Here is a 27293-nt window from a genome sequence, read left to right as displayed (position 1 = left end):
TCTAGATACGGTCTTACAAGACAGATTTGCAACATCGTGCAAACAAAATCAAAAGACCAAAATCTCACTCTTGTTTGATGATTAATTTTCATGAGTTGTATCAGTTCTAATTTTGGTTGGATAGAATTTTTTTTATTCACTTGTGAGACATGAGTGTTGCTGGCTGCTCCAGCATTCCTTGCACATCCCTAGTTGCCCTGGAGAAGGTGCTGGTGAGCTGCCTTCTTGAACCGCTGCAGTCCACCTGCTGTGGGTTGACCCACAATGCCCTGAGGGAGGGAATTCCAGGATTTTGAACCAGTGACGGTGAAGGAAAAGTGATATATTACCAAGCCAAATTGATGAGTGACTTGGAAGAGAATTTGCAGCTAGCGGTGTTCCCATGTATCTGTTGCCCTTGTCCTTCTGTATGGAAGTGCTATGTGTATGGAAGGTGCTGTCTAAGGATCTTTGGTAAATTTCTACAGTGCATCTTGTAGGTAGTACAGGCTGCTACTACTGAGTATTAGTGGTGGACAGAATGGATGTGGTGCCAGTCAAGTGGGCTGCTTTGGCCTGGATAGAAGTTTCTTGAGTGTTGTTGGAGCTGCAGTCGGGCTGTTGAGAAGTATTCCATCACACTCCTGACTTGTGCCTTGTAGATAATGGACAGGCTTTGAGGAGTCTCTTAATGCTGAGTTACTAGCCGCAGTATTCCTAGCTTCTGACCTGCTCTTGTAGCCACTATGTTTATTGGTGAGTCCAGTTGAGTTTCTGGTCAATGGTAACCCCAGGGATGTTGATACTGGGAGCTTCAGTGATGGTGACACCATTGAATATCAAGGGATGGTGGTTAGATTGTCTCTTAATGGTGATTGTAATAGCCTGGCATTTGTGTAGTGTGATTGTTACTTGCCATTTGTCAACCCAAGCCTGGATACTGTCCAGATCTTGTTGGTTTTGAACATGGGCTGCTTCAGTATCTGAGGAATCACAAATGGTGCTGAACATTGTGCAATCATCAGCGAACATCCCCATTTCTGGTTTGATGAAGTGAAGGTCATTGATGAAACAGCTGAAGATGGTTGGGGCTAGGACACTATCCAGAGAAACTCCTGCAGACATGTCCTGGAGCTGAGATGATTGACTTCTAACAACCATCTTCCTATGCGTCAGGTTTTACTCCAACCATCGGAGAGTTTGCCCCCTGATACCCATTGATTCCAGTTTTGCTACAAACTCGCTTGATTGCAGCCTTGAAGGGCTGTCTCTCTAACATCACCTCTGGAATTCAGCTCTTTTGTCCATGTTTGAACCAAGGCTGTAATGAGGTCAGGAGCTGAGTGGCCCTGGCGGAACCCAAACTGGGCATCACTGAGCAGGTTCTGCTTGATTGTACTGTTACTGACACCTTCTATCACTTTGTTGGTGATCGAGAGCTGGCTGATGGGGCAATAATTGGCTGGGTTGGATTTTTATGTACTTTTTATGTACAGGACATACCTGGGCAATTTTCTACATTGTTGGGTAGGTACTAGTGTTGTAACTGTACTAGAACAGTTTGGCTAAGGGATTGGCAAGTTCTGGAGCACAAGTCTTCAGTATTATTGCCAGTATGTTGTTACAGCAGGTAGCCGTTGCAGTATCCTGTGCCTCCAACTGTTCTTGATAACACTTGGAATTGAATTGGCTTAAGACCAATATCTGTAGTGCTGGGGACCCCTGGAAGAAGCTGAGATTGATCATCTACTTGGCACTTTTGGCTGAAGACTGCTGCACCAGGTTGATTGCTCATCTTCAGGTATGCCTGGTACTGCTCCTGGCATGCCCACTTGCACCCTCCATTGAACCAGCGTTGATCCCCTGGTTTGATGGTAATGGTTGAACACTTGTTGCTTATGCTGCTTGACATGCAAGTACATGCAGTTCTGCTATAATGCGTGTTCCAGCAATGCAAATTGGCTGTAACATGATTGGCAATTAAGGGAACGATATTTCTAAAACGCAAACTCGTGTTAGATATAACATGATTCCATCTGTGCGTGGAGGCGTATGTGTCGACGTCACACGATTGTTTCATGGACTTTGTTGCGAAGTGCTTTCTCTGAGAGGTACAGCGACATTTATTCAAATTGTGCTATCCTTTGTTTTAGGCTTTTGAGTGATTTTGTTGGTAGACTCCCCCAACCCCACTTTTCCTATAGGCCCTGTTATTTCTATAGGGCAATTTTCTATTCTGTCATGTTGCAAAGGAGTTCAACTATTGTGTTATAGCAGAACTGAGTCCTATTTGGTGGCTTCACCAGGTTGACACCTCCTCTTTAGGTATGCCTAGTGCTGCTCCTGGCATGCTGCCCTGCACTCCCCATTGAACTGGGGTTGATCCCCTGGTTTGATTGTAATGGTTGAGTAGGGGATATGCAGGGCCATGAGATTGCAGTTTGTGCCGGGATTTTATATAAGATGAAACAATATTTGTTTGATTTTCAAGATAATAAAATGTGAGGCTGGTTGAACACAGCAGGCCAAGCAGCATCTCAGGAGCACAAAAGCTGACGTTTCGGGCCTAGACCCTTCATCAGAGATCATTGATTTTCATTACCTTTGTACAACATTTCACAGTACACTCAGGCAGCTCTCATTATGCCACAGCACAGCTTTTTATAGCCAGTTGGACAAAAGGGTCAAGCTGAGACCTTTTCTGTTCTCTCAAGTTGGCTTAAAATTTCCATGGTTCTAGTTTGAAAGAATCTGATCAATCTTTACCCTGCAGTTAAATATTGCTCAGATTGTCTGACCATTATTTCTTTGCTGTTTATGGCAGTTCGCTGGGAACAAATTGACAATCGTTTTTCCTTACATTCAGTCATTATACTTCGAAACTTGCTAGCATGAGATTTGAGCCTACAATCCTGAACCTCAGAAGTGAGAGTGTTATTGCTGTGTCGCAACTGTTACTTAGTGTTGCATATGGGTCTGAAAGGGTTAATGCTTGACTGAGTACAATGAGGAACACCCAATGTGATCAACTGATGAGGACTCAGAGGAGAGTAGAATGCGATCTTGCGGGAGACAGATGTAAAGCTTTGTTGCGATGTAGAGCCTATTCTTGTAAACTGCAGAGATGCAATAAACTTCATCTTGTTTATCCTTAAAGCCTCTCTTCACTAGACCATGCACAGCAGAACACAAATACACCTATGGAACTCACTCCTTTAGAAGATAGCGATGGGTAGCACATACATTTGGCTTGTCTGTTTTAGCTACTTTGCAATGGTCTGCAGCTTTGCTGGCATCTGTGGAACCATTTCTCCAAATAAACCAGCGCCCTCAGGAAGCTCAGGAGCATTGAAAGGAACATCAGCGAATGTGTGGATTTGTCTCCAAAACCGCAAGAACGTGCTGGAAGATACTTCCCTGATAGTCCAGATTAACAGAGTTGATCTGGGGACTCTTTTTACTAGACTGGCCTCCCGGTATATTTTTCTGTAATAAAGCTGGAGAGAAACTGTAAAACTTCATCATCAATAAAAGTGTCTGAAATGTTACAAGAATGGCTGAATCTGAAACATTTATTGATTCTGTTGAAAATGATTACAACTTATTTTTACTGCTGTTTAATGCAATCAATCAGACCACCTTCTGAGTCACAGTTGGGTTTAGGCATTCAGACAGCTGCAACTTACACTTCACAAGCCCTGTGTTATTCCTGTTTTATTATGCGTTGGGACAAAGTACTGACTAAACTCTATTTTAATGCCATTTTGAACCATTGCTACCATTCAAGCTTATCATTATTCGGGGAGAGGGAGTACCCAGAAGCCAATGACTGTCAAAGAATATCTGACTCAAAGGAATTGCTGCTAAATTTCTCCCTGTCAATCCACCTCAACGTTTTCATACAACTTCGACATCGAGAGTTCAGCAGGAAGGTGCATTGAGTCATTACAACGTGGTAGCAACGTGGGCCAATAATGCATTGTCATGGTGTTTATAGGTACCAACAATACAGGCAGAAAGAGGAAAGAGGTTCTGCTGAGGGAATAGGGGCAGCTAGAGTCTAAATTAAAAGCAAAACTGAAACTGTAATAATCTCCAAATTACTACCTAAGCCATGAGCAAATTGGCACAGAGTCAACAAGACTAAAGACGTAAGCTCATGGCTCATAGATTGGTGTGGAAGAAACAGGTTCGAACTCATGGGACATTGTCAGCAGTACCGGGAAAGGAGGGAAGCTGTTCTGATGGGATGGGCTCCACCTGAAACATGCTGGGAAAGAGTCCTGGTGAGTAGCATAATGAGGACTGTGGATACGATTTTAAACTAAATAGTAGGTGGGGGGTTCAGTTGCATAGAAAATTATGGAAAAAAATTAAAGGTGGTAGAGATTACGAAAGTTTCCACAATAAGTAAAAGACAGAGAGTATGGAAAGGGTCAGGAACCTAACTTCAGGCACAGCAGATGAGGGGATAACTATGAAAAGGGGAGCAGTCTATACAGGATGAGGGTGTTGTACTTAAATGCATGCAGTTCCTGAAACGAGGTAAATGAGCTTGCAGCACAGTTTGAAATTGCCAGATACACTTTGTGGGCATCACAGAGATGTGAATCAGGACTGGGAACTAAATATCCAAGGATAACACGGCACATTAAAAGGACAGGCAGATGGGCAGAGGAAGCAGAGTTTCCTTCTTAATAAGAAACAAAACTAAATTAATAGCAAGAAGTGATATAGAGGCAGATGGCAGAGCATGTGTGCAGGTAGAGTTGAGGAATCCCAAAGATAAAAAGGCCCTGATGGAGGTGTGTGCTGACTTATTAGTAGTGGTCAGGATCTGGAGAAGGAAATAAACCAGGAGGCATTAAAGTTAAGAAAGACACTATTACAGCAATCATGGTGAACTTCAATATGCAGGTAGACTGGGAAAATCAGACTGGTAGAGGATCCCAGGAAAAGGAATTTGTGGAATGTCAATTTTGTGGCAGCTTGTACCACAGCCAACAAGGGGACAGGCAATTCTAGATTTGGTGCCGTGTCATGGGGCAGTCTCAACTGGGGAGCTTAAGGTGAAGGAAACCCTAGGGGACAGTAACCAAAATGTGGCAGAATTCACCCTGCAGTTTGAGAGGGAGAAACTGGAATCAGATGTAACTGTTACAATTGAATAGGGTAGCTACAAAGACATGAGGGAGGAGCTGGCCGGTTTTTATTGGAAGGGGAGCCTAGCAGGGAAGACAGTGGAGCAGCAAAGGCAGAAATTCCTTGGGGATATTTCAGGAGGCACAACAGAAATTCAACCCGAGAAGAAGAAACATAAGGGGAGGACAAGGCAATCAGGGCTGACAAGGGAAGTCGGGGCAGCATAAGAGCATAATAAACATACAATGTGATGAAGTTCAGTGAGAAGCCAGAGGGTTGGGAAGCCTTTTAAAAATGAGTAGAGGATTACTAAATAGCATTGGCAGAGGATGGATTTGGATACTGGAGATGAAATATGAAAGTCATATAGGTAATAGTGTAAAAGAAAATTACAGGAGTTTTTTCAAGACACTTATAAAGGTAAGAGAGAGGCAAGTGTGGACATTGGGACACTAGAAAATGAGGCTGGCAAGGTAGTAATGGGGAACAAAGAAATGGAGGAAGAAAATGATTCATAGTAATCTTGCTCGCATTGCCGGATTTAAGCTATAGGGAGAGACCGAATAGGATGGGGTTTTTCTCTGCAGAGCATCAGACACTGAGGGGTGACCTTACAGAGGCTTATAAAATCATGAGGGGCACGGTGGCTCAGCGGTTAGCACTGCTGCCTCACAGCACCAGGGACCCGGGTTCAATTCCAGCTTTGGGCAATTGTCTGTGTGAAGTTTGCATGTTCTCCTTGTGTTTGTGTGGGTTTCCTCTCACAGTCCAAAGATATGCAGAGTAGGTGCATTGGCTGTGCTATAGTGCCCAGAGATGTTTAGGTTAGGTGGGTTAGACATGGGGAAATACAGGAATAGGGGAATGAGTCTGGGTGAGATGCTCTTCGGAGGAGCAGTATGGACTTGTTGGGCCAAATGGCCTGTTTCCACACTCTAGGACATCTATGAGTCCATGGATAAGGTGAATCACCAAGGCCTTTTTCGCAGGTTAGGAGAGTCAAAAACTAGAGGGCATAGGTTTAAGATGAGAGGAGAAAGATTTAAGAGGGATCTGAGGGGAAATATTTTCACAGAGGGTGGTGTGTATGTGTGGAATGAGCTGCCAGAGGTGGTGGAGGTGGGTACAATTACAACATTTAAAAGGCATTTGGATATGAATAGGAAGCATTTAGAGGGATATGTGCCAAATGCTGGCAAATGGGATGAGATCAGTTTTGGGAAGAGTTGGATTGAAGGGACTATTTCTATGCTGTGCATCTTTATGACTCTTTATAACTGAATATTTGCATCAGTTTTCACAGTGGAAGATACTAGCAGCATACCAGAACTTCAAGAATGTCAGGTGACAAAGGGAAGTGAAATGATGAAGGAAAAGGTGCTGGGGAAGCTAAAAAGATTGAAGGTGGATAAATCACTCAGACCAGATGAACCACAGCCTTCAATACCACACTCTTTCTGAAGCAGATAGATGAGGGCTCTGTAGAGGCATTGGTGGGGATCTTTCAGGAATCACTGGAGCTGGGGAGAGTCCCAGAGGACTGAGAAAAGGCTAATGTAATCTCACTGATTAAGGAGGAGGGGAGGCAGAAGACAGGAACCTCTAACCTCAGTTAGACTGACCTTGAACATTGGTCAGATTTTTAGAGTCAACTATTAAGGATAAGTTTGTGTAGTATTTGGAAGTGCATGGTAAAACAGGGCTAAGTTGGCACAGCTTCGCCAGGGGGACGTTATGCCTGACAAAACTGTTAGAATTCTTTGAGGAGGTAATGAGGGAATTAAACAAAGGAGAGCCACTGGACTTGATCTATTTGGATTTCAGGAAGGATTTTGGCAAGTTGCTGCACTGCAGCTTGTTAAATAGGGTAAAGTCCATGGTGTTAGGGATAAGGTACCAGCATGATTAGAGGATTGGCCATGGTTCAGGGGCTATTTCTATGCTGTGAACCTCTGCTAGACCCCCATCCAGGCCAGTACAGCCTCCCTTGGTTACAGGGCCCAAAACTACACAGAGTATTCCAAATGGGGTCTGGATGGCAGCTGGTTACTAGTGAAGTTCCTCAGAGGTTAGTGCTGGGACCGCAACTATTCACGTTATACATTAATGATCGAGACAAAGGAACAGAGAACATTGTTGCTGAGTTTGCAGATGACACAAAAATGGAGGGCTAGGTAGCATAGAGGAAGCAGGGAAGCATAGGCTAGGAGAATGGGCAAAGAAATGGCAGATGAAATACAATGTGGGAAAGTGTGAGGTTATATACTTTAGTAGGAAGAAGAGAATCATAAGACTATTTTCTAAACAGGGAGAGGCTCCAGATATCTGAGGCACAAAGGAACTTGGGAGACCTGTTTCAGGATTCTCTTAAGGCTAGCTAGCAGGTTCAGTTGACAGTTAGAAAAGGGAATACAATGTTAGCATTAATTTCAAGAGGGATAGAGTATAAGAGCAGGGATGTATTGCTGAGGCTGTATAATGCTCTGGTCAGACCCCATTCGGAATACTCTGTGTAGTTTTGGGCCCTGTAACCAAGGGAGGATGTACTGGCCTGGACGGGGGTCTAGCAGAAGTTTACAAGAATGATCCTGGGGATGAAGGGCTTATGGTACAAAGAGCAGTTGAAGATTTTGGCTCTGTACTCAATGGAGTTTCGAAGGCTGAGGGAGGGATCTGATTGGATCTTACAGGATACTGAGAAGCTTGGACAGAGCAGGTATGGAGAAGAAAGATGTCTCCGGTAGGAGAGGCTAGGAACCATGGGCATAGCCTCAGAGTGAAGGGTCGGCCCTTTAGAGTGAGATGAGGAGGAATTTCTTCAGTCAAACGATTTTTAATCTGTAGAACTCATTGCCACAACGGGCTGTGGAGACCAAATCATTGAATGTATTTAGAACATAGAACATAGAACAATACAGTGCAGAACAGGCCCTTCGGCCCTCGATGTTGCGCCGACCTGTGAACTAATCTAAGCCCATCCTCCTACACTATCCCATCATTATCCATATGCTTATCCAAGGACTGTTTAAATACCCCGAATGTGGCTGAGTTCACTACATTGGCAGGCAGGGTGTTCCACGCCCTTACCACTCTCTGAGTAAAGAACCTGCCTCTGACATCTGTCTTAAATCTATCACCCCTCAATTTGTAGCTATGCCCCCTTGTACAAGCTGAAATCATCATCCTCGGAAAAAGAGTCTCACTGTCCACCTTAACTAATCCTCTGATCATGTATATCTCTATTAAATCCCCTCTTAGCCTCCTTCTCTCCAATGAGAACAGAGCCAAGTCCCTCAGCCTTTCTTCATAAGGCCTGCGCTCCAGACCAGGCAACATCCTGGTAAATCTCCTCTGCACATTTTCCAATGCTTCCACATCCTTCCTGTAATGGGGCGACCAGAACTGCACGCAATATTCCAAATGAGGCCGCACTAGCGTTTTGTACAGTTGCGGCATGACATCACGGCTCCAGAACTCAATCCCTCTACCAATAAAACCTAACACACCGTAAGCCTTCTTAACAGCACTATCAACCTGGGTGGCAACTTTCAGGGATTTATGTACATGGACACCAAGAATCTTTCCATTGACCTGGTATTCTGCCTTCCTATTATTCCTCCCAAAGTGAATCACCTCACATTTATCTGTATTAAACTCCAATTGCCACCTTTTGGCCCAAGTCTGCAGTTTATCCAAGTCTCCCTGCAACCTGCAACATTCTTCCACACTGTCCACCACTCCACCGACTTTAGTGTCATCTGCAAACTTACTAACCCATCCACCAATGCCTGCGTCCAAGTGATTTATAAAAATGACAAACAGCAGTGGTCCCAAAATAGATCCTTGAGGCACACCACTAGTAACCGGACTCCAGGCTGAATATCTTCCATCAACCACCACTCACCACTCGTTGCCTTCTTACAGAAAGCCAGTTTCTAATCCAAACTGCTAAATCTCCCTCAATCCCGTGCCTCTGTATTTTCTCCAATGGCCTACCATGTGGAACCTTATCAAAGGCTTTACTGAAGTCCACGTACACCACAACTGCCCTACCCTCATCCACACGTTTGGTCACCTTCTCAAAAAACTCAATGAGGATTGTGAGACGTGACCTGCCCTTGATGAATCCATGCTGACTATCTCCAATCAAATTGTTGATTGCTAGATGATTATAAATCCCATCTCTTATAACCCTTCCCAAAATTTTTCCTACAACAGATGTAAGCTCACAGGTCTATAATTACCTGGGTCATCCCTACTGCCCTTTTTGAACAAGGGCACAACATTTGCAATCCTAATTTAAGACAGAGGTTGGTAGGTTCTTGATTTGTAAGGGGATCAACGATTACTGGGAGATGACAGGAGACTAGGGTTGAGAAACCATGATCGAATAATGGAGCAAACTCAATGGGCTGACTGGCATAATTCTGCTCCTGTAACTTAGGGCCATACAGCGCGGAAACAGAACCTTCAGCCCACCACCTTGTGTGTGAAAAAGTTGCCCCTCAGGTCCCTTTCAAATCTTTCCTCTATCACTTTAAAGCTGTGCCCTTGAATTTTGGACTCCCCTACCTTGGAGAAAAGACCTTGGCTATTCACCCTAACTATGCCCCTCCTGATTTTATAACACCCCTCAGCCACCTACATTCCACAGAAAGAAGTCCCAGCCTAACCACCATCTTCTTATAACTCAAACTCTCCCGTCTCAGTAACATCCTTATGTATCTTTTATTGCATCCTATCCAAGTTTAATCACATCCATCCTATAGCTGGGTGACCAGAATTGTATGCAGCACTCCAAATGTGACCTTACCAGTGTCTTGTAAGGCTGTAATGTGACATCCCAATTCCTGCACTCAGTGCTCTGACCAATGGAGGCTAGCATGCCAAATGCCTTTTTGTCCATTCTGTCAATATGTGACATCACTTTCAAGGAAATATGTACCTGTACACGTAATGTTCTTATTGTTCACTGTGCCAATATACATTGCTAACCATCAAATTACCTTGTTGGTTCTGTAGTGCAAACCTTGGCATTATTGATTCAGGTACAGTTCCTCTTGATTACTAACACTGTCATCAGGATTCCCAACAACTCCTCAGTGGAGGCACACCAGCCAGACAGTCAGTAGCAGCAGTGTGTACCACCTACAAGCTGCACTGTGGAAATTCAAAGATCCTCAGACAGCACCATCCAACCCACAATCATTTTCATCCAGAGGGAACACCACTCCCTGCAAATTCCACTCCAAGCCATTCACCATCCTCATTGGAAATATATTCCTGTTCCTTCACTGTCAATGAGTCAGAATTCTGGAATTGCCTCCCTAAGGGCATTGTCACTGAGTTGTACAGCACGGCAACAGGCCCTTTGGTCTACTTGTCTGTGCCTATCAAATATCCTAAATTAATCTAGTCTCATTTGCCAGCATTTGGCCCATCCTTGTGAATCTTTCCTGCACCCTTTCAAATTTAACATATTTCCTACATCAGGGAGGCCAGAACTGAACACAGTATTCCAAAAGTGGCCTCATCAATGGTCTGTACAACTGCAACATAACGTCCCAACTCCTATACTCAATGCACTGATTGTGGGTCCACCTGCAGCACAATGATCGCAGCTGCTCAAGAAAGCAGCTCACCACTACTTTCTCAAGGGCAACTAGGATCAGGCAATAAGTACTGGCCCAGCCAGTGATGCCCACATCCCACAAACGGATGAAAAAAAAACCTTTGAGCAGAATCATTTCTAACTGAACCGATTGTGAAGATGACTGAGAATTCTCTTTTCAAAGATTATTTGAGCTCTGCAATCAGTTGCGATCATTAATGGAAACAAAAGCAGAAGTGGTTGGAAAAGCTCAGCAGGATTGGCCGCATCTGTGAAAAGAAATCAGAGAGCTGACGTTTTGGGTCTGGTGGCCCTTCCGCAGCATATCATGCATGAGATTGATCAAGGTGGGGACACAGGGGGAAAAAGCTGAGATCTTTGCTGAGTACAGAATGTTCAGCATTAGACAGCAGAAGGGTAGGAAGGATGGTGAATACCCAAAAGGAGGTGGGGTTGGGGATGGGATGGAGTCAGAGGGAATCAGAGGGAATGGAGGTTCCAGAGGGCCATGGGTATCTCATCTTGTGATCCTTGATGACTCAAAGGAAACAGTTTCTTGTTAGCACAGCCAATGAGCTAGAGGATGAAGTGGAACTGTGGTGTGGTGCAGCCCTGAGCCAGTGTGTTGCAAAAGTCTCAGCTTTATATCCCTGCGTCTCCACGTTAACGAATTATTGCATGACAGACTGAGAAAGGGTCATTAGACCCGAAACATTAACTCTCATTTCTCTTTACAGATCCTGAGCTTTTCCAGCTACTTCTGTTTTTTTTTGATTTACTGCACCCACAGTTCTTTTTAGTTTTTATTACAATCGTGAACAGACCAAATTACCTAAACATCCATGGAAGCAGAAGCATTTCCCTCTCCTCAGCATTAGTTTAATCTTAAACCTAGTGATTGTGGTCTATACAGATCCGACAGTCTATGTCTGCTGCTTCCAGGGCAATGATTGAGACATTCAAAGAGAATAAACTTGAATATTTCTGTTTCCTGCATACACACGAGTACTGTCTCCAATTCTGGACATCATACTTTCAGAAAAAGCAAGGTGCAGAAAAGATTCTGAAGGTTAGTTACTGGGATAACAACTTCATTTGTTATGCAGACAGATTGGTAGAGAGGACAGAGAAAAGATTTGATAGGTGTTATCATGAGAGGTCAAGGCAGAGCAGCTGGAGTGAACCTGGTCCCATTGGCAGAAGGGTCAAGAATCAAAGGATGTAGATTTAGAGTGATTGACAAAAAAAAGACCCTAAAGGTCACATAAGAAAACTTATTCAGTGCATAAAGAAAACTTAAGACCTGGAAGATGGTGGAGGTAAATTCATTTACAGATTTCTGAAGGGATGATGGATACATGAAAGGGGAACAGAATAATTATAAGACCACAGAGAAAGAGCAGGGCAATAGGACTTGTTTAATTCTTCTTGCAGTGAGCTAGTATTTGGTCTATGGCCGAATGGACACCTGCTACACAGTAATTATAATTATTTGATGATTCTATTTATATAGCACCTTGCAATACTTCCCAATATCTCAAAATGCTGCACTGATACACAGAAAAGCACAGCAGCCTATTTACTCACAGCAAAAAGACAAACTGTTCAATTCTCTGGTAAAATCATGCAGCAGGACAATGAAGTAGCATTTGCCATGTGTACCATTTGGCATCATTATTAGTGGGAAACCCAATTGCTAACCATCTGGCAAGTGAAACATTGCTGACATTCCTGCCAAGTGGACTTAAATGGTGACACAGAAATGAACATCTCCACAAGATTTCAACTGGCCTGCCAGGAGAGCAGCAGATACATTTGTTTTGTTTAAAAAAAGAAACACTATTAATAACATTACTTCCCTGATCATTTATGAACTATCACTGCACCTGCCATTCAACAGGCAGAATATTTGCTGAGTTGTATGGAAAATGATTGGGTATGTTCCACAATACTTAAAGGTTTTGTTTTACTGAGATAACAAGGTGTAGAGCTGAATGAACACAGCAGGCCAAGCAGCATCAGAGGAGCAGGAAGGCTGACGTTTCCAGCCTTTTGCTGGTGTGTTTGAGATATTTAAAAAGGGAAAATCTTTATTCAACATGGTGACATTCTGATTTATAGAAAATTCTCCAATGGACATACAGGCATGCAAATGGAAATTAAAGTAAATGACAAGCACACCATGTATTAAAAGCCTTCCATGCCTAACAACAATGCTGACTTTTGCTCTGCTTAGGCTGCTGGAGAACAGAGTTTCTGTGCAGGTCTACAAGTCAGGACAGAGGTCCTAAAGCCTGGAAATAGTCGTAAAAAAGGACATTCTGTTGAGGTATGGACTGTGTCACATTGTGAAAATTAATTCTAGGAATGTCTAGGTAAACTCCTACAGGCCTTGAGAAGGGAGTGATAAGCCACCAGTCGCTGTTGCTTTTTCTGTGTTTGATACAACTGAGAAGTTAAGCCAACCACATTGCTGTGGGTCAGAAGACAAGCCTGCAGGTGATTTTGGGTAAGGATACAGTCTTCCTCCCCTTGAAGGGCATTAGTGAGCCTTAAGTAGTTCAACTTTGCTGGTTAATGAAGCTTAAATTATCCCAGCTGCCGTGAAGTTTGAACTCACGTTTCTCAGATATTAGCCTGAGTCTTGTGACTACTATTCCAGTTACGTTTTGACTGAGAAGCTAAATGGCACAGAAGCTCTGGATTCAAGTCCACTGCTGGACACGCTGGCCTAGGAAGGTGCAGTCATTATTCAGCCAAAGTGGTGGAGCATCAGACATGTTTCTTCCGCCACATGCGAAAAGCAGGCAGTAGGAGAGGGAGAGATCCCTGGTCATTCACAGCTTCTACCATCCCCGATTCATTGCTCCGAGCTATCCCTGCACAGTTGGCAAAAGCTTCTTTCCCCTTGGGGGAAAATATGCAGTCCCACTGACCCAAGCTACTATTAGTGGATGCATGGGACAAACTCAAATGACCCTTCCCCAGGACAGCCTATACGTGAGGCAAGTGCTGAACTCAGTGGAGCTTTCCTCTGAGATAAACAGCTTACACTTTCTCTACTCAAATATGAAGAGTGGCCCCATGTGGTGACGCTTGCCAGCAAGTAAGGAACTTTGCACTAGTACGCATCAGCAATTTGAGGAGAGTTGCTGAAATACCTAACAAAGTTCAAAATAGGGCAAGAAATAGGAGCGGTCACTCCATCTTGTTACACAAGACAAGCACTCAGTGTTATTGCTCAAAACACTACAGCCTTTATTCTTGATTCAATCAAACTGGGGTTTGGACCAGTACATGAACTGTATTCAGTTAGATCCTTGAAGTAAATTACCTATTTAAATTATCCTTTGGTTAACAGTACAAAGATTGCTTATCAAACTGTCACGATCTCAGCAGCAACTTCTCCAGCGGTCTGGGACAGAGGTCTGCTGAGTAATTCAAAAAAATGTCACTCTCATTATTTCAACATCGTACGAAAACTTGCTCTTGAGGTACTGAAGACTGCCGATTCTCTCCTTTCGAGTAACATTGACAAAAAAAGGCAGCATCACACAATTATAATACACAGTTCTGTAACCATAGCGCGCAATTTTCTTCACAAGGTCCGTAATGTGTATTACATTTCTTTGTTGTAGAAACAAAACACTATTGTTTAATTACCAAATTGTAAAAAAAAGCAGCTTTTACATACATCAAGAGCATATAGAACTAGTGCATTTCTGAAGCATCAACTATTTAACAGAATGCATCCTATGTACCACACGTATTGCACTTATCTTTGTGTATACATTTACCCCTTATACGTTGCACCAAAGTCTCTTCAAAGTACATAATTGTATTAAAAGATTATAAAGGTAAAAATACACATTTTTATACAACCAATTCAGAAACTGGACAGAAGACTTTTGTGTTTTTACAAAATGGTGAATGGAAGTGAAATCAAAGTCACAACAAGATTATTACAACTGAGCTTGTGTCAGCTCACTGCTGTTAATAGGTGACAAAGTAAAAGACAGTGGATTGTGTATGAGTTTATGGATAGGTTCATTCTGGTCTTGAAATGCACCTTCCTGATGTACCAACATCCCTTTGGTTATTTGGCAGACACAGGCAGAGGAGTGGGAAAACTAAATATCTTGGGTACAGATCAAGACAGAATTGCATTGCCACATGAACAGAAATTGCTGGGAAAACCCAGCAAGCCTGGCAGCATCTGTGGAGAAAAAGCAGAGTTAATGTTTCAGTGTCCAATGACCGCTCTTCAGAATGCCTTTCAAATTCCTTTTTGGTTTAAACTTGCATTGCTACCAATTAATTGACCTGCCTCGTTTTCTCTTGTACAGAAATCCCTTGCTCTTCACCTCCATTACTGTTTTATCATTCTGAAAAAGAGCAGAGTCTGATAGCCAAAGCCAGCTCTCTCACACAGCGGAGTATAGTTACTTCTATTTCAGTTCCTTAAATGAGAAACAAAGACCATTGACAAACTTCTGCTTTAACCTAGTGGGCAAAGGCATTACAGCATTAAATCATACAAGACCCAATGATCAATGCCTCCAGCTCCACTTTCATTAGCCTGAGCAGTAGCTGGACCCTTCCAATCCAGGCTAGCTGCTACCCATTACACTGGTGGTGAGTGAGACTTGCTCAGGGACTAACCTGCCAATGTGAGATTTGGTGACCTTCCCACATTTACCAAAAGAAATTGCAACATGAATTTACACATGTACAGACTACATGTGTACCTTCAGGTCAGTTCTGAAGTTTGAACATGAGACTCTTTCTTGTACACACTGACAAAACAGTGCTAAAGTGTAATATGGGACAGCCTGTGGATTTACACCGAGGTAGGGAACTCAGAGGGTCTCATTCCTACAGTTGTCTCAGAGTGGATCCTGATGACCTGAAAGCCAGTCACCAAGCAGTGACAGCAGGGGCTGAAATCCTGCTTCTAACTGCTCGATCAAAGGTGCATGGCCGACCACAGGAAAGTAATCATATTTCAGGGGAAGAAAACAATACTATTAAAGGCTTTGTGGAACAATTCTTGTTGCACCAGTACAGTTTCCTGATCTCAAAGTATTGGCTGGATAGTAGCCAGGGAAGGGAATGCTTTGTTAAGGCCTAGAAAATGACATATTCATATCAAATGTGTCTGCTTTAAACAGAGACAACACATTAAAACAATGGATGGAGGAAATGCATTCAAAAATATTAGGGGTTCAGATGCTAGTATTGATTAGCAGAATTTCAAGATTCAAATTTTCTTTGCAAAAACAAACATGAAAATCAAAACTAGTGTGAAGAACAGTGCTTAAATTCACTGAACTGCAGTTTTCTTGAATACGTAGGTAGGATTTGACCATTTGTAACTGCCAGTGCTGTGTGGTTGGGGAAAATGGAGGCTGGCTGTTTCATTGGTCTCAGCAGGTCCATACTGAGGTTGAATACTGAAAAGTCCTTGTTTAACGAGGGAGAATGTCATTAGTCAACATGACTTTCACACTGTAGTCGGCATAAAACAGTATTGGTACAAGCCATGGAAGAGTTACTGTATCTGATCTCTAGTTGAGAAAGGGCAGAGAGCATTCTAAAAAGGTCAGAAAGATACATTCTCCCCCACCACAAAGAAAACTTTGGCCTGCAGGGTTTTCAAAGGGTATGAAATATAACCGGGTGGGAATGGGGAAGTAGTGAGATAACAGAGATGGAAGACCAAAACTTTGCACACTTCACCTTTTGGGTGATCATTGGCAATGGAAAGACATTAGTGTTGGGCATCGTGGATGAGACAGACTGTCTGTCGTTGACCTGCCATCTTACATACAGATGCAAACAGAAATGAAAATGGAAGAAGACAAACACAGCAACAGCAAAGAGAAAGGCAGCAAAAGTGGGACGATGCCTTTGGGTGTGTTCCAACACATTTTAAAAAAAGCAACATATCTGAATCCTGGCAATGTTCCTGCTTTGTGGTGAAGCTGCAAACTTGGCAAAGTTGCTGTGGCTCTTGACCATCTGACTCATTACAGCATCACAAACAAAAACACAAACACAGTGTATGCCGCGTGACTTGTACAGGAGGCACAACTCCTTGTGTGCTTACCAAACCTTCTGCTCGCTGAGCCATTTAACAATGGGTATCAGGGGAAAATGCTGAGGTACAATCTTCTACATGGTAATTTCAACATTGCTAAATCTTCGTGGTGAAATACTGATCCAACACCATGGACTGACAGCCTTGAGGGGCTGTGGAATGCAGAACTTCTTTTCCACAAGCATAATCATAGGGCTGCCTGGGCTAGCCGTCCAATTTAGTCAAATCAGCACTTCATCAATCCCTGACAATATCATATTACAACAAGGAAAAGAGAAGGTCAAATTATTCTGACAGTGCACAAAACATCAATCGTGGTACACGTATGGTACAAAATGTCATTTGAAAATATTTAATAAATATTGCTTTTTACTCTTTACATATAGATTGACTTAAAAAGGAACACAGAGTAAAACATTGGCCTGGGTTCCACATGGTGGAACCAGAAGTATTTACTATGAAGTGACTTTGGTTAACTTGTGAGTATAAATGGGGCATTGATTTTCCAAATTGTTTTCCAGAAATGTGTTTGTTTTTCTTAAATTAAGAAGAAGCAAAAAGGCACAGCACTATCACACTTCACACAACGGTTTTTGTTTCAAAAGCTTATTTCTTGTATAACTTCTAAAACCCTAGGTAAAGTGTACAAAGCTTTTAATAAACAACCAGCAACTCATATCTGAAATTCAAAGTTACAATGAGTTATTCCTTGAAAAGCAAACACTGAACAACTACTAACACATTAATCACCACTCCAGAGCCCAGAGGTGTACACAGCTAAAATGCCCCCGTTGGAGGCACTTTTTAAAAATTTTCTTCTGTATTTCCACATTACATCCTTGCTCGTGCTAAATGCAACCCAGGATCATCCTCTGGTGTGAAATGTAAGTGTCAGGCATTGTGAACATCCAACTTAGTGAAAACAATGGCCAGACTTCAGAGGGAGATGAGCTTTCCTCCCTTTGAGGGGACTGTCTCCACTTGAAAGTGTTACATTCTCCAGGCAGTTCAAGCTGATGGCAATGGCCGGGGTTTGTGGGAGGTGAGTGGATGTTCAGTGAATAATGAGGATCTTTAACTTGGATGGTAATACCGTTCTCAGGAATTTCAAAGCTCTTCAACAACTCCAGTTTTTTTTTCTCCCCCTCTGTTGACATATTGCTGTGTTGTCAGAGACAGTTACACTTTATTCTGCTTCTGTCTCCTTCCTATTTAGTGTTATGTGCTTATTGTCTGGTCTGGTTAGGTGGTACCATCCTTGGGAAAGTGCGTTTGCTCCTTTAAGAGTCGCCTCTCCTGCCCCTTTCATTCTTCTCAGCACCCACGAGGGCCAAAAGGACCACAGCACAGCTACATCAACAATTGAGAACAGGCCCAAGCCAATTCTACACTGTTGATTTTTATTCTCTCCGCTTAATGCTTTAAGGAGGAAAGGTCATCAACTTTAGTGTTTTCTTGAATATACAAACTAAACTGACTTCCTCTTTATTACCCCTGTTCTCTTCATCCCTTCTTTCTTGGTGAAATAACACTGAACAGAAAACTAAAAAGACTGAAGTCAGTTCACGAGGACATAACCTCCGTGTTGGGTATCAACTGTCTCCATCATCTCACAGTCAAAAAGTCCTGGTAGCTCAGGGATGGTGATGTTCTTGTAGGTGGTTGGTGAATCAGAAGTAGCACCGCATGCCTGGCTTTCAGGCAAGGTCAAGGCAGCCTGCGGGGTTTGGCCCAGAGTGTACGGACAGTGTTCAGGGTAGCTGGGTTCTGGAGGGGTGGCTCCCACAATTTCACAGGCCTGGTAGGAGTACTGAAGGATTTGTTGCTGCGGTGGCTCAAGGTGAGCTTGGGACTGAAGTGGAGGCGGGGTGGGCTGCTGGCCTGGTGCCGTTTGTTGCAGTGACAGCTGAAGCTTGTACTGCTGGCTGAGGAAGGGTTCGCACTGCATCTGTTCGGAGGGCTCCGGCACTGGGCTCAGAGGTTGGGCCATGCCGAACTGCTGCTGCTGCTGGGCTTCAGGATGAGGTAAGGGCATCTGCTGGGCTCGCTGTGGGTACGAACCCTCTGCAATGTGCATCTGGTTAAAGTATGCCTGGAGCTGCGACTGTTTGTGGAGAATCAGCCGTTTCTGCTGTAACCTGAAAACGGGAGATTAAAAGGTTTAGAGTGAAGATACAATTCACAAGGTGATTGAGACAAGCTAGTAATACCATAGATCAGCACCTGAGGGGAAAGCCTTGGATTTACTGTGTGCTGATTTGGAGACTCAACTTTCCAAATAGAAGGGCTGGAGCTAGTTACTTGCCGTTTTGGGTCAGGAATTTAAACTTTTGACATGGGATGCTTCTTTGAACAGCAAGGTTGGCAGGTCTCACCTGTGTTCTTGGAGTTGCTGCTCCAGACTCCTGGGGGCTTCCTTGCAATACAGTGGGCAGCTGTTTTGTGCGTTGTTCAGTAAGCTTGGGTTCTGTTTTAAAAAAGAAATGTGATAGCACAGAATTTTAATTACAACAACTTACATTCACGCAGCACCTTCAATATAGCAAGATCACATCACCCCCTCCATCACCGAGATACTTTACCAGAGGTCTATGAACAGAAAAGTGTTGTAGACTTGAGCTTCAGTAAGGAAAGAGATGGTTTCCAATGGAAAGAGATGGGTGCTGGTTGGAGAAAGAAACTTGCAGTCAGCCAGAATTGAAGCAAGGCAAGATAGGGTTGTAGGGACGGAGGGATGAAGCCATGAAAGAATTTCAACAGAAGAATGAGAAGTTTTAAGTTACCTCTGTAGATAACTACAAGGAAATCATCATTCATTGAAAGAACGTAATGGTAAGAACCCTTATAGACCTCATTTTTGCATTTTTGTTTTGAAAATATCCAACTCACAGCAAATGAGGAAGAGATACTCATTTCCACATCCTTGCTTCAGAATCACTGATGACAATGGTACCACTAAGCGGAGAACACTCAATTATGATGAATTAATCATTTTTTAAAACTGCAGATCTAATTTTAAAATACTCTAGTTTACAAGCAATGTACTCTTTATTCCTGGAATAATCTTTAACATTTTCACTGAGTGAACAGTAAATGCAAAAACACACATTGTTTCCATCTGTGCCAAAATGTGTTTAACTCTTAGAACTGTTACAACACAAATAGGCTATTTGGCCCATTATTCCTCTGCATGTTCTCTGCATGACAATCTACTTAGTGCTACTCCCCTACTTTCCCTGTATTCCTGCGTATTATTTCCCTTGAGCTTAGGCAAGCTCACAGGGGAGGCAATGGCCCTTTGGTATGACCACTAAGGTATTAATTCAGAAACTTGGCTGATGTTCTGGAGAGAGAGATAACAGGAACTGCAGGTGCTGGAGAATCCAAGATAACAAAGTGTGGAGCTGGATGAACACAGCAGGCCAAGCAGCATCTCAAGAGCACAAAAGCTGACGTTTCGGGCCTAGACTCTTCATTGGAAAAAAGACTTCTTTCTGATGAAGGGTCTAGGCCCGAAACATCAGCTTTTGTGCTCCTAAGATGCTGCTTGGCCTGCCGAGTTCATCCAGCCCCACACTTCGTTGCCCTGATGTTCTGGGGACATAGGTTCGAATCTCACCATGGCAGATGGTGGAATTTGGATTCCATAAAAATACGGAATTAAGAATCTAACGATGATTAAAAATCCATCTGGTTCACTAATATCCTTCAGGGAAGGAAACCGCCATCCTTACTTGGTCTGGCTCCATGTGACTCGAGACCCACAGCAACGTGGTTGACTCTGGGCAATGAGGGATGGGTAATAAATGCTGGCCTGAGGTGCCCACATCCCATGAGTAAATTGAAAACAAGTGGAAAAAAATAAATGAAGAAAATAAACGCAAATCCTGGGCTCTCACTCCTTTCACCACTGAACAGTTTCACTCCTCTCAACGTTGAACGAAAGTTAACTGCAGGTTAAACATGAAGCTTGTGGGCATTTGTTCAGGCACTTCAGCCCACCCCACCCCACGTTTAATAATGAGGCTTTCCAGCTACAGCTTCAATTCCTGTTGCCTCCTGAGCCACATGTTCTGCCTGTCAGTCTCCATCACCCACACAACATGCACAGAGCACAGGCCAGGCCTGTCATTGTTCTGGGATTTTCTCAGCTGTGGGCAAGTCAGGATTAAAAACTGCTGCTGTAGCGACAACTTTGTGAACAGGAAGAAAATACTGGAAATACTCAGCCGGTCTGGCAGCATCATTTTCCTTCTGCATTGTTTCAAAAACTAATTTTCCCTCTCATCCTTATACTCATTATAAAGCTTACAGATTTTCCTTTCGCGTTAACAGTCCAAATGACACTATAATATTCTGAGTCATGCTCAACATGGGTCTGGCAATGCCTCAAACAGAATAACTCCCATGTTTTAGCAGTATGCACAGTAGACTGTAATCCCACACTGCTGGGTTCTCACAGCTAATTCACAGAAACAGTCAGTAAGTGTTCCTGTCATGGGTTCTCAGTTAATAGGTTTTGTTGCTCTCGGTAGAGGGATTCAGTCGGGAGTTTGGAAGGAAAGAAGAGATTGTGCAAGTAGATGTACGACGTATGGAATAGTGTATTCCCAGTTGGGCAGTGAGCTTCTGATTGTGGGCTGCTGTTTAATCTTCAATATACAGGGATCCCTCGTGCTGATGTTATCAGGAGCTAACATCTGTATTCTTCCAAAACACAGCTGTTCAGGGCTGAGACTCTGGTTTCTTGCCCGACACCCAGATTTGAATCAAAAGGACATAACCACCGGGGAGTGGAGTGCCTTATTGAAGTGATAACGGAATAAAGCTTCATTAACACTCCATGGCAGCTTGGAAGCTCGGTGGTTAGCACTGCTGCCTCACATCACCAGAGATCGGGTTCAGTTCCAGTTTTGGGCAACTTCCGTGTGGAATTTCCACATTCTTTCCGTGTCTGCGTGGGTTTCCTCTGGGCACTCTGGTTTCCTCCCACAGTCCAAACGATGTGCAGGTTGGGTGGTCTGGCCATTCTGAAATTGTCTGTAGTGGTCAGGGACGTGTAGGCTAGGTGTGTTAGCCATGGCAAGTATGGGATGTCTGGTAAGGCCGGTACAGACCTAATGGGCCAAATGGTCTCCTTCTGCACTGGAGGGGGTTCTATGATTCAATGAATGAAAGAGGCTTGAAAACTGAACAAAGCTAATGTTGCCCAAAGGCTGACAAATAGCTGCTGCCCTCAGCCCCTGCAACATTCTGAATTGCAACACCAGAGACACAAAAACCCAAATGTAAGGCATCTTCATGCTGTTAAGTGATTTGGAAAACTTCAGTCTCTTCTTTTGAATTTTGTATACAAATCATATGATACTGGCCTCTGCATCCTCAAGGTATTTAACTTCCCATTTTCTCGATATTAAACAGCTACACCCAACTCCAGATGGTTGGCCCTAACTAGGGGCAAAGTTAAAGGACACAAGATTTATAAATCTCACCATTGCCAGACTGGGAGCCAATAAAGGTCAGAAAGTGTTGGGGTGATCAATGATCTTTGTCTGTGGGGAGAAAGATATTGGGACAAAAACACATTGCTCTACCAAGTTCCAATACATCCATGAGTAAATGGGCTTTTATATTGTTCCTAGTTATACTTTAAGGGGTGCAGCACCAAGGGGGCGCGGCTCCCTGGCCACAGAATGACTGCTGGCTATTGTGGGTTTTGGGACAAATGCATCTGTAACCAGGTTTGGTTTATTCCTAACAAAACGCACTGCCTTAAGGTATAGAAATCGTCAGCTGAAGTGTAGGAACCTGAGGGGTGACCTTACAGAGGCCTACAAGATAGGACAGATAGCCAACAGCTTTTCTCCAGGGTAAGGGAGTCTAAAACTGGATGACATAGGTTTAAGGTGAGAAGGGAGGGATACAAAAGGATCAAGAGGCGCATTTTTTTAAAAAAAAGTACAGCAGGTGATGAATGTCTGGATCAGAAGTGAGTACAATTTTGACATTTAAAAAACATTTAGACAGATGCATGGATAGTAAAGGTATGGAGGCCTATGGACCAAATGCAGGCAAATAAGACTATGTTAATTGTAAAACTTGCATGGGCAGGTTGGGCCAAAGGTCTACGTCCATGCTGTAGGCCTCAATGATTCTATAATTTAAATTTTATAAATAAAATACCATACCGGCAATCGGTGTTGCAAATAGTGTGTTTCCAGGCTCTGGCGACGTGACAAAACGTGTGGATGAACTCCATTCGGGAATAATGCTACATTTTCTTGCTGATGAGATGCTTCATCCTATAACAAAAGACATGACAGTGACATTTTTTGTTCTGTTTTGCACAGTCTGCTTAATGATTGTCTTTCAAGTTGCAGTTACAATAATACTGATGAGACAGGTTCAACCAAAACTGCAAGGTTTAATGGAGGTGTGGCATTTCGAGTTGCAGCAGAAAGTACTGGCGTTATGCCACACAACAAAGGCAAAGACATTTCAATCCACTCTGTGGAGGTGAATGTGCAAGGTTTGAGAGAGGAGCTCCAAAGTATAGCTGGAATACATGAGCACATAAAAGGCACTTTCTGGCTGGGAGTGGGATGCAAGTTCAAAGCTAACTTACAGCCAAGAATGAGATGGAGCCATCAGAAAAAAAAGAATCAGCAGAAAGATGTCCCACCAGTGGGGATGTGTCATGCAGGGATAGTGGGATAGACAAGTATGTGTGTGTGATAATACTGATGGTTATGAATAAGAATTAAACAGGCACCCTGGGCTTTAGAAATAAGAGCAGAGAGCCTCCAAGTTGGAGAGTATATAGGCCATTATAAACACTGCCTCTGTTGGAAGATTGTATTAAAATCTGGATGCAATAATATGAGAAGGAGCAGAGGAGGTTTACAATGACAGAGAGGAAGATTATAGACTGAGATTAGAGAGATTGACACTCTTCCACCCAAACTGCACTGACACTCCCTTCATACTCTGATGCACACTCCCTACACTGACACACACCTCCAGACTAACACTCTCTCCCCACATTCCCTTCTACACTGACACTACCCCGTCCCAACACTTCTTCACTATATAGCCCCCCCCAAGGCTCTAACTCATCACCAACACTCCACCCCCTAGCTACCCCAGTGGTCACTTCCAACCACACTAACCCCAACACTGATACTCCAACCCACTCCACTCACTGACGCTCCATCCCATACTCCTCCCTCACACTGACACTCCCATCACTCTGACACTCTCCCAATATCTGCCCCTCACAAAGACACTCCCCCTCAATTTAACTCCCCCTAACACTTCTCAACCACATTGACACTCACCCCCCACATCCCCCAAATTCTAACTCTCCCCCACTCACACTGACACTAGCCCTCACATTGACAGTCTCCACAACTCTCCTCATTGACAGACTCTCACATCTCCATGACTCTGGGAAAGCCATTGAAACCACAACGTATTTTTTTCTTGACCGGTTGTTCTTAAGATTAGGTGAGGGTGTTGGTCTCTAAGGATGCTGAGATTAGGACATGGATGCAGTCTCAAATGGGAGAATGGTTGACTGTGAATTGTGTAAACATCTAAACTGTATTATGCTCCTTGGGTGACTTGATCCTGGTCATGCTCGACAGTTGTCTCTCCTGTGCCACGTAGACTCATTTATATTCGCTTTACCTTTTGTTTCTTGTTAGTGTGACAGGACAGTGACATGTGCAACTGCATTAAGCTTAATTCTAATGGGATATCCATTGACGTCATCAAATACTGTTGAACGTGAATTGCTTGAATCTTCAGTTTCTCCTAGGAGTGTCTCTGGTATCTTTACTAATCCAGGTAGTAATTTATTGTTACTTCTATTGATGAAAATACCGTAAAATGTGTATAAGTCGCCATAATCTGGCACCATTTAAATTGCATAAGTGATTGAAAAGAAACAATTCACACAAAGTAAGGACAAATTTCATTTTCTGTTCCATATATGCCTTCTTGATTTTCTAAGTGAATACCGGGCGCCGCCACACTCCACAGCCACTAAAGCATATTCTGAGGCTGCAACATCAGGGAGTAAGTGCACTAAAGCTGCCCCGCTGATGCTGATCAGACTCACAATGTTGCCTCTGCCAAGGCCACCTCGTTGCTGGAGATACTCCAGCCACTGCCACAACCAGGAGACTGTCCCATGTATCCAGGATCAGAGCCCGTCTCAACTTCCGAGGACAGAGGGACAGTTCCTTTCTAAGGAGGATGCTCCAATTGGGTTCACCACGTTTTATGAGCAAACTTTTGCCCTTTTGTCTAGCGCTCTGATCATGTATCCTTCTGTTTCTGGAACTGAACTATGTTCTGGATGCATTTTCTGCTTCCAACCTGACTTTCTCAAAAGCTGAAACTTCCTTGGACTGCAAGAAATCTGATAAAGGCTCATCAGTAATTCCGACAAAAATTCTGTCTGTAATGAATTTTGATTCCAAGGCCCCACTAACCTATAGAGGTCATTAATTACATTATCTGAACTCCCTAGCATGCTGAACTCTGCTGTTATGTCTTGCTCTTTTAAAGAGTTTTATTTGCTATAAATTGGACTAATTATCAAAGGCTTTTAAATCATTTTCAGAAGTATCTGTGCCCCCTTTGATATTTCAGTGAGTTATAATATCACACATATAGAACCTATTAAATAGTGAATTAACTTGTTCAGCATCAGACTTAAACTTAATTTTTAAGTGATTTTATATCTCAAGAACTGTTCTCTCCAAGTTGTCCAATTCCACAGCAAGTAATCACATCAACAAATGCTCCACAATTTGATGAAGGGTTTCTTCCCAGTTTTGGAGAGATGCACATACAAGTGAGAGCAGGTGTGTTCCACAGCAATACGACAAACTACTAGCCAGTTGGTTTGTTGCTGCTCGCAATCTCCTTCTGAGTGTTATATCAAAAAAAAATGACAGGAGTATTTGCTCGAGTTAAGAGATTAGCCCAGGCATTGAAAAAGTATCAAATATCACATCTCCTTCATGTCTTGATACTAGAATAGATTTTAGTATAAAGTTTACCTGATGGTGACCAGTGAGAAGACTCTGTAAATGTGGTGCTGGTGACCCATCAGGATCCTCATCTGATCCCAGCTGTTCATACAACATCTGGACCTTGTTGAGCTCTAGGATCCCTTTGGTCCTGGCCAAATTCTGAAGATGCTGGCGAAAGGCTACAATACCTAGTTGAAAACACGGAATCAACTGGATCAGACAGAATCAAGGAAACACAACTATGCAAAATCACAGCACAGGAGGCCATTCAATCCCTTGTGCTTACACTACCTCTTGAAAAGAGCAGCTATGCTTACTGCCTAACTCTGCACCATTCCTCCAATTGTGTAGGCTTGTCACCTGCTAACACAGTACCTGCCCAAATTCTCTTTAAAATTACTCATGGAATCAGCCTCTATCAACTTGCCATGAGGAGTATCAGGTTTCAAAAACTGGGCAAGAGGGGAATAAGGTGCAGAGAGTACAATGGGCAGCCTCTTCAAATTCAGTAAATTAACTCTTCTGATCAATGAGGAATTTTTCATCTCAGACTCAGGCTTGCTTCCCCCGTGGGTATTCAAGAACCTTCTCCTTGTCAGCGCAAACAGGAACTAAAAGGTCAGAAACTTTTCTCCGTCAGTAAGGCTTCACACGGGAACTCATGAAAAAGTGTAGGAGCGCCAAACAAGCCAACATTTTTCAACAAAGGGGAAAACACCAAGTTCTCTAAAGAGACAAACACTGAGGAGGAATGATGCGCTGATTCATCTTAATCCTCCCCACTCCATCCACCAGCTGTTGTTCCAAGCACCCTGCTCCAGTTCAATCCACTGTCCTACAGGCACTATAAAGATGCACTTTTACTACTTTCAACACGTATGTTACTGCACTTTTGCAAACCTCACCTCTCTAAAGCAACAGGCAATACAACAATGCAATATCCAAACATACAATGTTTTGGGCAGATACCAATGATACAAATTTGTAAATTCCTTAGAACAAGTCTAATCACGTCAGTTTGAGCAAAAACGTTACTCTGTCAGCATAGCTCAGTTGTCAGCGTTCTTGGCTCACAAACAGGAGACCATGGATTGGAAACTAACTTCAGGACTCCAGCACATAAGCCATACTGACGCTCCATTGCACCATATATTGATGGAGACAATTAAGTGGTTGCCTGTTCCAAACTTTAGACAGTTGTAAAAGGATCCTTGTTGCTAAATGGTAGCAGGTCTGATGATGGCAACAAACTTCATTCAACCAACACTACCAAAAAAAATAGGTTTTCTTGTGTGAAAGTGACTTTTTTTTGCTTTCATAGCATTCATCAAATTTTCAAAGTAACTCACTACATACAAGGTATTTTCTAATGCAGTAATAAGCTATCCTTATAAATCTGCAGAAAGGCAACAGTTGC

At 43.1% G+C, this 27293-nt stretch overlaps 1 protein-coding gene across 2 annotated transcripts in view; it reads right to left on the bottom strand.

Annotated features, from left to right (window-relative positions):
* Positions 1-13966: 13966 nt before the first annotated feature.
* The window catches only part of sik2a (salt-inducible kinase 2a), a 208539-nt gene continuing 195212 nt past the window's right edge, over positions 13967-27293 (bottom strand). For both annotated transcript variants that reach the window (XM_059639119.1, XM_048562031.2), the window contains 4 exons: positions 25904-26064; positions 23021-23134; positions 19208-19299; positions 13967-18970 (listed from right to left, as the gene is read on the bottom strand). In XM_059639119.1, the coding sequence (XP_059495102.1) occupies positions 18391-18970; positions 19208-19299; positions 23021-23134; positions 25904-26064 (947 nt within the window). In that variant the 3' untranslated portion in view covers positions 13967-18390. The remainder of the gene's footprint in view (positions 18971-19207; positions 19300-23020; positions 23135-25903; positions 26065-27293) is intronic.

This window comes from Stegostoma tigrinum, chromosome 32, assembly GCF_030684315.1.
Source record: "Stegostoma tigrinum isolate sSteTig4 chromosome 32, sSteTig4.hap1, whole genome shotgun sequence".
NCBI lineage: Eukaryota > Metazoa > Chordata > Chondrichthyes > Orectolobiformes > Stegostomatidae > Stegostoma > Stegostoma tigrinum.
This window is presented reverse-complemented; position numbering and strand designations above follow the sequence as displayed.